The following is a 12,512-nucleotide window of genomic DNA, read 5'->3' as shown; positions in this document are numbered from 1 at the left end:
ACTTTGGCAAATGGCCTGTAATCATGTTAAACCCAGAGTTAATATCAAATGTATTGTAGCCCCGTACAGCCGCTCAGCGTGTTTCACAATACTTTCCGTGAGGGCGAGCAAACAAACAGCAGAACACATATGAATCGAGCAGAAAGCTAACTTTTTGACCGGGACAGGGGCGGTGTGAATGAAAGCACACCTGGGTTCTGTCGTTGATAGATTTATCCACAGTCTGGCCACTTTCAACCTGACGCTCGCGACATGGCCTGTGACAGAGGAGAGAATGCCGAGAAAAGAAAATCAGTTGTAGGGGGCTGGATACAAGAATGACTCGGCATGGCGCCGTGGAGGGGTTACCTTGGAACTCTTCGCGAACAGAAGATAGAGAAAGAAAGGCAAGCGTGGGCCGGTGTTGGATAATGCACATTAGTTTTTGTCACCGAGGTCCGGTAATCTTCTCCCTATTTTCACTCAACCCGTCCTCCTGGGTTTGATCGCGCTAGGGGGCAGCACGCTGAGCGACGGGAGGAACAATCTGGCCGCGTCCTGCCAGTGATCGCCCTTAGAAATCTATCCGTTTGTCAATTAAGGCTTCTGTTTTACCACCCGCCGCGAGTTTGGCCTGGATTTATTGCTGCCTTTTGTCTCCAGCCTCGTACGATAGAAAGGAAATGCATTTGAAACGGGAGACTTCAGCGGGCATCCTGGCACAGCACCGAGGTTGCAGCGGGAGAGAATAGGGGTGGGGGTGGGAGTGGTTGAAGGGGGAATTGGTGTGGACGAAGGTGCTACCCACCCGCGCCCCTAGATACCCTCCTGTAGACTGCCCTGACGGTGAACTACGGGAGCTGTCCTAAAGGTTGAACTCGTCCGTCTTTACATCGTTTGATCGGCACGTGTGTGTGTGCGTGCGTGTGTGTGCGTGTGTGTGTGCCTGTGTTTTGAAAGTGCCTACTCCCTGGGATGTCTTTTCGAACAGTGCTTTCATAACGTGGATCACACACAGGGGTATGATGGTTCCGCGTCATTAAGGAAAGGGAATCCGCAATAAGAGATTTTTTATATTTACCTTCGACTTTTAAAGTAACTTAAAATATTTTTTTTATTCTCTTCGTTCAGCGAAGCATCAATGTGTATAGCACCGTTATATCAATAAAAAGGTGGATTTTCTTGTGAATTAGATGGCAGGCAAGAGGCACACGAACGACATTTGAACTGACAATGGAGTCGAGAGTCGCGCGCCGGTGTGGTTGTTCCTTGAGGTACCGACACCTGCACTCGAACAGGAGCTTTACCCTGGGTCACGTGTAGTTGCTTGGCACATTATAAGATCATACCCTGTGGGCCAGCAGTTAATACACTGTGGGCCAATACGTTCCTGTGTGGACCAGTATGTTACACTGTGAACAGGTACATTATTTACCTGTAGGGAGGGGAGAGCGATTTTCCCGTTATGTTGTGGGAGACATCTTTCTGGCTCGCTGGGGTTTTTCTCATCCTGAAAGTATCTGTTTCAGATATGTAGTCTTTGAAGACAGATGACTACTTTGTATTGAAGTCGCACACTTTAAGCTTTTTTAGGTTTCATCTGCGCATAAAGTTCCATTTGTGCGCAGACCTTTTCATTTTCGTGCAGCTGTCCAGTCGCACGATGTCTTTTTTTTTTCCTTTTACCTCAGGTCGTCCTGGACCTCGTTGCTAGACTTCATCAATTCATTGGTTCACTAAATATGGAACTCGCTCACGCCTTCACGAAATCAGTTGTGATCTGTTGCTGCCTCGTGTAAGCGACGGCTTTGGAATCGTGCGAGAGAGAGAGAGACAGTGAGAGAGACAGAGACAGAGGGAAGGGATGCTGGGACTCCCAACTTTTTATTGCGAAGCCAAGGCGCTCGCGCCTTTTCTATTGAGATGATGCATGAAGAGAAAACGCAAAGCAAACTTTCAGATCTTTCCCAGCAATACGGCCAGCTTCTTTGGCAGGGCTCCGCCAATATTGGATTTCTGACCTCGCAGACCCTGAAGGTTTCTCGGCGTATTGTGAAGCATGGCGTCTCAAGTCTTCCGCTGGAAGGCTGGGGAGGCGGGCGATATCTGCGCCAGTAACACGCAAAGCCCTTTAATCCCTGCTCTGGCAGCTAAAAGGACGGCAGCAATATCGTCCAGGGGGCAAAGCGGAGCGATTCATTGAAGTCACTTCCGGCAAAGCGGTGTATATTACGCGACGCAATAGAGTCCCGGATGTTCAAAGCGACACCGTGTTAGTTGTGCCCAGGGTTGCAGTGGAGACGGCACAAGAGACCAAGGAAATTAACTGTAATTAGAAGCAGGGCCTGATTGAGAGCCGCCGCCGTGCAGATGTCTTGTCGAGCTGCAATTTCAATCGTTGCGACCGCCATCTTGAGCAGGAAGTGGCGGCGGATGTTGCCAATGCACGATTTATTTGTCTGCTCTTGTGCTCGCCTCTCCCACCAAAACACCCGACACAAGCAGCTCGTCTTTTGTACCCCTCTGCTCCCCCTCCCTGATGCTTCGTTCCATGCAAGCACGGCCCTCATCTCCTTCACTCTCTTTTTTTTTCTGTCCTCCTGCCTCGTCCTCTGCGTCCTGCACCGTCTTCTTCGTCGTCTCGCCACGAGCAGCCTTTCGTCGCCCTTGTCGCCCACGGCGAGTAGAGCGACATTGCTAGACCACGATGTCCATCTCAGGGCTTTTCCTCCACCACTCGCCTTCCCTTCTGCTTCGGTCTGATCCTACATCGTTCTCAGAAGGAAGGCAGGACCGGCGATTCAACAGCCTGTTGTTCTCGAGCCTGGCGTCCACATTCTATCATCGGCAGCACTGGCGAGGCTTACAGTGATTGGAAGGGTGGGAGTGGAAGAAGGGAAGGCTGGAGGGGAGTACTCTCCTTCTGTTCGGGCCAGGGTCGGTGGTAAGGCCTCCCCACTGTGCGATATGAGGTGACGTTGGCGCTCAACAATATGGACAAATTCAATTCATTTTAATGCTCAACTTGTGGCCGTCCACCCTAGTCGATAAGGCACAATCTAGGCCCTACAGTGGAACCTTTCTTTGATGCAGTCTCCGCGTGTTGTAGAGTTTTATTCGATATGATGTCGAATGAAGCTTACTCTCTACTCTTGTTTTTTCTTTTCTACCCCAAGAGAATGGAATTCAATAATAATAATAAGAGAATTTTTAGTGCGCGTCCCATTGTAGATAGGAGGTCAATGCACCGACATGAAAATTTATCAACGAAGCGATAGTCCGTACAAAAAACAAGCGGAAAAAGTGTCTGTATCTAAAATTGTATGGATCTTAATTTTTTAAAATTTTATTCATCTGTAATTAATGTCAAAGTAATAAAGAAACCGATGAGAGTGAACGAGAATTAACGTGAAACTTTTCTCTGATTTTTCGTCATATCACGAGAGTCACGCGGTGTGAGGACACTGCATGTTAAACAATTGACAATGGCATTCGAGAATCCCTTCTTTAGTATCTTGTTCAGAAGCAGAGGAACATTTCAGATTAGGAACAAGTTGACACACACAGGTACTGCTGCTAACATCGGTCATTGTGCGGTTTGCTGGCAAGACTTCACGGGACAACCAGTCTCTGTGGGAGGAGTTCTGCAGCCAACCCTGCAAATTTACATCACGTGACCCAGCAGATTTCGTTTCATTTTTAATATTTTTCATGTGTTGACTTCACATCTTATATTTTTTTACATGACGCTCACTGGATTTATGAAGTTTTCCTTCTTTGGTTACGGATCACGGTTACCATCCATTCAAAGCCCTCCCCCAACCCTCACTTCAGCTTCTCTGGTTGCCAAGGGAGAAACCAACAATGTGTTTTACAAAAAAAAAAAAGTACTCGAGCCCAACACAATTGATGAGATATCGGTGAGGGATTGAACATCGGTGGGGTGAGTTTTAAAGGTGTTAGTAGGGCTAATGGCATTGGGGACGTAAGCCTACGTGATTGCGTGAGTGTGAAATGGTGTGAAGGAAAGATGAGACGCACAAAGAAATATTCAATCATTCGGGCGGGCGACTGCTTGGATATTGGATGACATCATCGTATCACAGCACAAAGACCTGGAGGAAGAGGGAGCAGGGCAGTGCTGCGGCGCATGGCTGGAAGGGCTGTTCCTGTTCCTTTTGTGTGAGGAACTAAGAGAAAGAAAACAAGAGCAGAACTGCATGGAAACGACACCTTTTAATTGGTGTATGAAGCACCTTTTCTCTCGACCTTCATCTCATTAAAAATTGTTAGTGTGGTGAAGGCCTTAGGCGCTTTATAATCCGTGTTGTTTCCTAGTACAAAAATTGAATTTTGCAGGTGGCTTAAATAAAGGCCGGGAAAAAAATAGTCCGTTAACACGACTGAAAAGACGATTCTTCCATAGAAATATTCTAGTTTATTAACTTGTTTCAAAATATTAACAGAAATCCTCGTTTCCGTTTGTTTCAGCGGCCAATGGGACGCGAGAAAATGTAGAAAACAGGATCGAGGTAAGATATCATGCCATTTCTTTGACTTAGACTGTGATTATGGATGAAACCGATTTAACTGGAGGAATTTTGCGGGGGGCAACAATAATCGTTGTTCTCACTTGGTATCTTCCTTTTCTTGTTGATTATCTTCTTACACCAGTCCAGGAGATTAGTTTTTGTATTGATTACACTCTTGTTATTTTGTATACAAATTGTTTTGGAAGATTTTCACGGTGTTGGAGTGAGAAAGTAAAGCAAGGTGGTTGGTTCGTTTCCTCCCCAGGGCATGTGGCCATACGACGTCAGACCTAACCCCTCCAAGATGGCGCGGCTGGATAACAACGGCTCCAGCGAGCAGCCGGACGTGCTGACCAACGGCCAACCCAGCTTCGCCCTGCACCCCGTCGGCTACGCGCTTCCTGCCTTCTCGGGTGCACATCCACCCAGCGGCCACTCGGCCACGGAGATCAAGCAGGAGTACCATATATCGGGGGCAGGAGGCAGCGAGCCACACACGGCTGCAGCCGCTGCCTACACTCCCTCGCTAGGTAGGTCGCTTTTTCTTTCTTTTCTTTTCTTTCCTTTTTGTTTTTTTTTTTTTTTTTTTTTTTTTTTTTTTTTTTTTTGGTTTTGTTCTAGAAGGGTAGACGTTGACTGGCTGTAGTCGGCTGTTGCTGTGGTGCTGCTGTTAGTCACTCGTGTTCCCGATCCTCCAGCCTCATCCCCATCCACCCAACCACACCTCGCTTCGCTTCCACTGGCTGAACTCCCGAGGCGAGTTTCAACCAGACACGAATATCGTTTGAATGACGTAGGTAGTGACGTCACACCAACTGAAAGAGCTCTGACGTCATTATCTCCGGTTTTAAACGATAATCGGGTCTTGAGGACTTGCCTCTGTCTTTGAATTCCGCTTTCTTCTGGGCAATCCTCTTTATATATTTTTTTTCAAATGAAGACATTTATTTTCATTTTTGTACGAATGTTCAAGAACATTCTAACACACGCATAGGTCTGTAGGTCTAAGTGTAGGCAGGTATTCGGTTCCCGTGCTTTGATGTTTCAAATTGGATGAGCATCAATTATCTACTGACCTTCGCATTAAAACATATTCTGTCGACCGTGTTGTTAATTTATGTAACTTTGTCGGAAGCGCAATAATTTCAAACTAATCCTTCTGTCGTCTATGCCATTCTGTGTGTATTATTTATCCTTCCCGTTTCCTTCATCACATTTTGTTTTGTGTCAAGCTAGGCTTGAAAAAAACCTTTCACCCGCTTGTGACGGAACATTGTAAAATGTTTTCATTCTTGACCAAAACAATCAGTTTAAAAATTTTTCTTTTGCTGTCTAGTAATATTTCACTCAACTTTTTTGTTCTCTATTCATTCGATCAATATATCAATGAATCGATCGATATCATATTTCTTTTCTATCAACAATATCCAGCTCTGAACAGTATCTCCATTTCAGCCTTGCTATAATCGATTTATACAATCCTTTCTCTTGTCGTAAACACTACTTTTTTTAAGTAGGGAAAAAAAAAAGAAAGGCGAGGTTATGGGAGGTGCTCGTCAGAAGATAACAGCCTTGCGCAAAGTTAGTAATATTTTTGATATTTTTGGAGATCGAAACATTTTTCTTTTAAGGAAAAAAAAAAGATTATTACGCTCCTAGCTTCTTTAGAACGCTAAGTGGAATAATTTTAGCAGGGCGAGTTATCCGACTCAATAAAATCCAGAAGGAGAAATCAATAGTAGTAAAAGGCAGGCACGGGAGGCAAGTGTGTTCCTCCTCCTCCTCCCGCCACAGCTCCGGGGCCCCCATCGAGGAGCAGAGGTCCTCATTGTGCAATCAAAGCATCCAGTGCAATTATAGCGCCCAGCGCAATCAAAGCCCCCGGCTAGTGGGCTTACTGACAAATCGCCCGCCCAAAACCACCCGGGCAGGCTCGCCTTGCCTGGACTACGGATGCTCATCTAATTTCGCCTGTTGTCCAAATGCGGTTTAGTCTTCTTGCCGGAGACTCCTTGGCCGAACGGCCACCCTCCTCCCCATCCCCATCCCCCCTTCCGTCATCCCCCCCTCCTCCATCTCCACTCCCAGCAGACTCTGCGTCGTCCCGCAAGTTCGATCAATGCCTTCTCCTCCCCGCCAGTCGTTCGTCTCGCTTATAATGACCTCCCTTGACAGCGGCGGCCACAGTGAGGCGCTGGCGGCGGCCTTGGACAGGGCTCGCGAGTGAGTGCCTGTCACTCCCTGACGATGCTTTTCCCAGCATCCACCGCGCGTGATGGTGCTGGCGCTGGAGCGCTGACGTCCTCGTCACGTCGTTCGTTGCGAGCGCTGCTCGGCGAGGATCTCGAACCCGTTAATGACGTCAGTCGACCCGATGAGGTCACTTTACTCTTCCACTGGAATTCCCAGCAGATTTTTCTCAGTGTCGTATTGGCTGTTACCTTTCTTTTTTTTTTTCCCTCACACCTTTTACACAGTCATCAATTAAACTGATTTTTTTCTTTGTTTAAAAAAGCAGAGTTGGAGTTTGTTAATGACGCAGATTTAGGGAAAGTATCTATGCATACTAATCAATAACTTACATTAAATTAATTATTTTTAGTAACAGTCATGCGCAGTAGGACAATAATCACGACAGTCAAGCACACATTGAAGACATTGACCTTCTGATGACAGGACTAGATAGAGAAGTGTAGCTCTCGCGAACATCGCCCACCAAGATGCCAGTTGTCCGCCCATCGCACATTTTCCCCTCCCATACCCATCCCCTCCCTTTCTGGAACGCCGTTGGAGGCAGGCTCATATAGGGGCCGAGCATACTGCCATCTCCTTGCGGCCGACTCGCAGCCCTCCCTAAACAAGTGCCCGTGTGTAAAGAATCAATCCCGCCTAATTCCATTTCTTTAGTTGTTGCCGCCGCTGGCAGCCAGGGCCCGGCTTCCTATATGCCGTTAAATGCTTTTTGGAAGACAATCAACACGCGGGAAGAGTACTTAAACAGATTGCGGCCAGCACCGCCCCCGTGTGGCCGTGGACAGCCAGCAGAAATGAATTAGCTTGTCGGAGGACAGGACCGGGCCCCTAGTTTGTTGGCTCTCCACAGCGCGCGCTGCTCAAGGGTTGTTGCTGCCTGTCCTGGTGTAGCCTAATCCTGTAGGTTGGGGTCACGTGACCGCTTGCAGTTCGATACTTCCACGTGGTGCTGTGTGACCAGATTGTGCAAGAGTGGCTCGATACGCAAGGGAAGTGGGGAGTATTGGTCCACAGAATTCTCTCCCTTACAAACTTCCCCACCCGGGGTCCTCCGCGACACCGACTCCATCACTACCTTCCTGATATTCCACCTAAGAAATTAAATAGTTCATAAAAATATTAAAGAAAGGTCACGATATTTAAATCAGACATGTAAGTGAAAGCTTGTGATTGTTGATTGCGACTTTTTGTTGTTTTGTTGTTTTGCGGGGGTTTTTTGTTGTTAAATGCTAATGTGTTAGTAGGATAGTGTTTGCATCCCTGACTGTGCCTTCTTGTCGTTTGTTTATTATTCACTAAGCACGTGGTGGTTAAGTTTTAAATTGTGAGCACGTAGAGTGTCTTTCCAGTAACTGCACGAAAACTGTTTTTCTCAGTGACTGACAAGGAGAGAAGTAGTCTGAGATTGCTTTTATTTCAGACAGCGGGAGGACTGGGTCCCCATTCCTTTAATTGTAGTGTGATCGTTTGATTTTGCAATCGTTGTGTTGTTTACAATTTCTGCTGTTTATTGGTTTTTTGTTTTGTTTTTGTTTTTTGTTGGTTTTTTTTTTTGTTTTTTTTTTGTATTTTTTTTTATTCCTTCTGTTTGCTGTTGTCTTTGTTTTGTTTCGGTTTACTTTATTTTTTTTATTTATATTTTATTTTTTTTTTTGCTTTTTTTTTTGGGGGGGGGGGTTCGTTTCTTTGTGTTTGCTATTTTATTTTTGTTTTGTTGTGTTTTAATTTCTAAAGATGTTGTATTCGGAGCACGCTTGGCATGGCAGCTTTGTTTGCGCTTGTCCTCAGTGCATGGCAGCAGTAGCAGAGGCGTCCGGACCCCATGATCGCATACCCATCTAGGATCATACAATGGCCTGGATGAATGCGTGTCCCCAGAGTACGATGTCCACAAGCATCAAAAGTCAAGCCCCATGTCCAGCACTTCGTCCAGTCACACCATTCCCACTACAGTTAGCAGCAGCAACACTAGTTCCAGGGTGTCCCCTCCTCTCACAAACAATAACAACAACAACACTTCCAGCGGCAACAACAACAACAACCACTCCCCTTCCTCCAAGCCTGGGTCGCCTGCCGTCGTCGTCGGGGGCACGTTCACGGAGCTGAAGCCCGTCAACACCATGCCCGCGGTCAGCACTAGCGGCGTCTCCAGCGCCTGCAGCAGTGTCCCCGGCGTGCACGACGCTCCTCTGCCGTCGTTCCAGCAGTTTTCCAGTATGTGGGCCATTGTGTGGGCCAGTGTGTGGGCCGGCAGAGTTAGTGCTGACATTATGTACCTAGAGATCATGCCATGTGCTAGCATGTTCAGTCGCTCTGTGTGTGTGTTTTAATGTTTTTCCCAACTTTACACGAATTCTCGCTCATTCAGTTGCTGGCAAAAATGCTTTAATTACATTTGAAATATTAAGATTTCTCGGACGCCTTATAATTACATCTGAAACATTTTTTGGGGCTTTGATAGCTTAATTGTCACGCATGAAAGAAGAAAACAGGAAGTGTCACGTTTCTGGCACGTAATTCCCTTTACACTAGTTTTCTCTACTCTCTATCTAATTTTGTCACGTAGTCACATTTCCGCCATTCATTAGTTCTGAAGCTATTCCTAATACACAATACTGTCTAAACTCAAATAACAAATCCATGTAAATTACTTCTTAAACAACCTGTACTTGTGGAATACAAATTACTACTTCGTCACGTACGTAGCTATACCCCAACTAAACGACAACGCTTCATTACTCCTCTTGAGAACATGTATCATCACTTATCACCACTGTATATATATACCCAGCATGGACGTTGATATAAACGGGGTTTCTGTTGATAATATTATTGCTAAGAGCAGTGAAAAGTAGTGACAGTTAATTTAATTTGCTTTTAGAAACAACGCAGTGACAACTTCACTAATGAAATCTTTGTCATAGTAGTTATTTTATTATTATAATAATAAACCACAACGATAGAATTTATGAACGCTATGTCGTCAGATTGTGGCAGCTAGCCTATACACATAATTTATAACTACTTACTTGAATAACACTAGACGCATGCCGGCGACACTGAAGTAAATATTTTGTTTCGCGGAACAATCTTAAAGATGCCTCAGGCTTAGACCTAATAATTCCATCTGTCCACACTGTCCCCCCATCACATACAGCTCCAACCCTCCCAGACTACACCTAACCAGCCAACCACCCAACCAGCTCACGTCCACTCGTTCTGCTCAGTACTCACGGCTCACGTCACTTTTGTTTTGTTCTTGTTTTTTTGTTTGCTGTCTATGTTTGTTGCTTTGTTTGATTGTTTGTCTTTTGTTGATTGTTTGTTCTCGTTCATGTCTTTCATATTGCAGATTTTTTCTTATACCACTTCTGCCAATGCCAAAATCAGATATTCATACAAACTCGCCTAGTATCCCACTTCATCCTGACCCAGTTTCTGTGTGATGTGACCTGTTCTATGTGTCTATCTATCATTTGTCCACTCTGTTTACACACTTTTCTACGTATTTTTGCTTTGTTTGTTTACTTCTTATTCTCCTTTTAGATTACTTATTTTTATGTTTGATTATTTTTATCTCTTTGTCTATATGTTATTGTTTTTACTTTTTTTTGTTTATGTATTCTTTGTACTTGGACGAAAATATAGGATCTTCTACTCGCTGACCATCTATCAATAAAATCGTCCTTGTGACCAAGAACTGAATCGAATTCAAATCCTATAGCAATTTAACACCACGTGTATCGTCGCTGTCAACTTTATTTCCCTTCATCATTAACCTTTCCACGAGTTCTTATTTTGTCCTTGTTTAACCGCTTGTCGGGAAAACCTACCTGCTAACCAGCTTGATGCATCCAATACTCCAACTCCACTTTGCTTATTCTGTTCATGAAGTAGTCCGGCAGGGAAATAATTAATAAATTTAATTCTCCGAAGAAAGAATCTCCATTTACCCTGTTAGAATGATTTCTGTTATTCCTTTCGCAAATCTCCGATTAGCAAAAGAGCCGACGTATCTCGCAGCACAATCGTGTTGAACACATAATCATTTGTGTAGCACAGGATTGGTACCCAGGGCATTCTAAGGCCAAGTCGAAAACAATACAGCGTACCATCTGCCAACCGACAGAGACTTAACTCGTCAGGACTGAGCATTGTCCTTGTATAGGCGCTGTAGCAGTGAACCATTCCAGGCGTTTATGGTGAATCACCCCAGAACCAATCAGTGCATTCCAGAGGCAAACGTCTATCTCATAAACTCCTCGAAATCCTTTTTCGGACATACCAATCTTGCTAGCACAACACTGCACATTCCATCACATACATACAAAAATGCACGCGTCCTGAACAGAGAGACGAGACATGCCAAACGTCTCCGTGAACAGGTACCTCTATCACAGAGAGAAGTCTCCAGCTCGAAGGAGAAGTCAGTCCTTCTGAAATGGACAACAGCAGCGTCAAGTTCTCACAAGAAGAGAATCCAACAACACTTACTTTCGCCGTAGTTTTGGGCCACCCCGTCCAGCCTGTAATCTCCCGTTCAACTGGTACCCCGCCTGTCATACACTTGCTCACACTGTTCCAGCCCAGTTGATAGAAAGGCCAAGATGAGGCAGGGAGGGAAGAAGATGGGAATCTTGACCGCTCGCTCTACTCTCTTTACGGCCGCCACACTAGTCACGCTGAAGTCACTCACTATCTCAGCAATGCTTGGCCCCACTACAAGGAGTTGCTCTGAACATGGACAAGCTTCAGGTACAATGGGCAAATGCCGCAGAACAAAGGATGCGCAACCAAAGTCTTCCTTGATCTGCAACAAAAAACCCACCCAGCAGCCCAATTCTACAATGGCGCCCGGCCGCAAGACGGGAGTCCAGCGGCCAATGGATCCAAAGCATCCGCGAAATGGACATACCGGAGATGAAGATACTATCTGTTCAGTGCCAAGCATTGTGGTTGTACGCTTGTTCATTCTTCCCGCCGCCGAACCGGCGTCAAGGCTCGTGGTCGAGTACGACATGCGGTCGTGGGTGGGTGATTGCGGTTGGAGGAGAAGTTCGAGGGGGTTTGGGTGGAGTTGGGGGACGAGGGGGTGGTCCGGGTGAACGAAGACGCTGCATAAGCACATCAACCCTCCCTCATTTTGTAGGCCTGTCATCTGTTCATGCCCTCTTACCTCTCCATGCTCAAGCCACTGTGAAAACAGCTGACGGTTATCCCAACATCTCGTGGACGTCTCGCTTGCACGCACGCATCGGGGGAAACCATTTGTATTTGCTAACATGTTTTTTCGATAGATTTTCGTGTTTAGGTTAGTAATTTATTTGTCCTGTGTCGTAAAGGCAGGTCTATTTTGAGTACTTTTCCGTTTAAAGTACTTTTGGTGGGTTAGGAGTAAAAAAAAACCTCCATCGACTCTGTTGTGCTAAGACAGACGGCCATGATGCTTGTCCGCGTGATTAGGGTCCCGCAGCGAAATCAGCTGTCATGCAGGCTAATGAGATGGGCGCGCGGACATAGTTAACCTCTGCCCGCCCGCCTGCCATCCATCAGCTGAAACTGCTTGTCAGCGACGGCGCTGGGGGTCGAGATGGCTACCCAACCCGCCAGGGTCCTCGTCAAACTCTCGTTGGATCTTCCGGCAGCCATGGGGGATCGCAGAGTGGGAAGAGAGGGAGGGAGAGGAGATGGGACGGGGGGTGTGGACAACTAGCGCCACCTTCCCACAGTCCTGTGCGGCCGCTACGT

General features: G+C 46.2%; 2 protein-coding genes across 2 annotated transcripts in view; both read left to right on the top strand.

Moving 5' to 3' along the window:
• The window catches only part of LOC112557919 (paired box protein Pax-2a-like), a 129,707-nt gene extending 121,117 nt beyond the window's left edge, over positions 1–8,590 (top strand). Inside the window, exons 6-8 of the mRNA XM_025228072.1 lie at positions 4,471–4,511; positions 4,777–5,041; positions 8,553–8,590. Coding sequence (XP_025083857.1) covers positions 4,471–4,511; positions 4,777–5,041; positions 8,553–8,590 — 344 coding nt within the window. The remainder of the gene's footprint in view (positions 1–4,470; positions 4,512–4,776; positions 5,042–8,552) is intronic.
• Positions 8,591–8,607: 17 nt separating this feature from the next.
• LOC112561195 (uncharacterized protein DDB_G0281497-like) lies at positions 8,608–10,210 on the top strand. Its single transcript, XM_025233528.1, has 3 exons — positions 8,608–8,978; positions 9,903–9,990; positions 10,117–10,210. The coding sequence occupies exons 1-3, from the start codon at positions 8,678–8,680 to the stop codon at positions 10,208–10,210; spliced, it is 483 nt and encodes a 160-aa protein (XP_025089313.1). The 5' UTR covers positions 8,608–8,677.
• The last annotated feature ends 2,302 nt before the right edge of the window (positions 10,211–12,512 follow it).

The sequence above is a fragment of the Pomacea canaliculata genome, linkage group LG1, assembly GCF_003073045.1.
Source record: "Pomacea canaliculata isolate SZHN2017 linkage group LG1, ASM307304v1, whole genome shotgun sequence".
NCBI lineage: Eukaryota > Metazoa > Mollusca > Gastropoda > Architaenioglossa > Ampullariidae > Pomacea > Pomacea canaliculata.
This window is presented reverse-complemented; position numbering and strand designations above follow the sequence as displayed.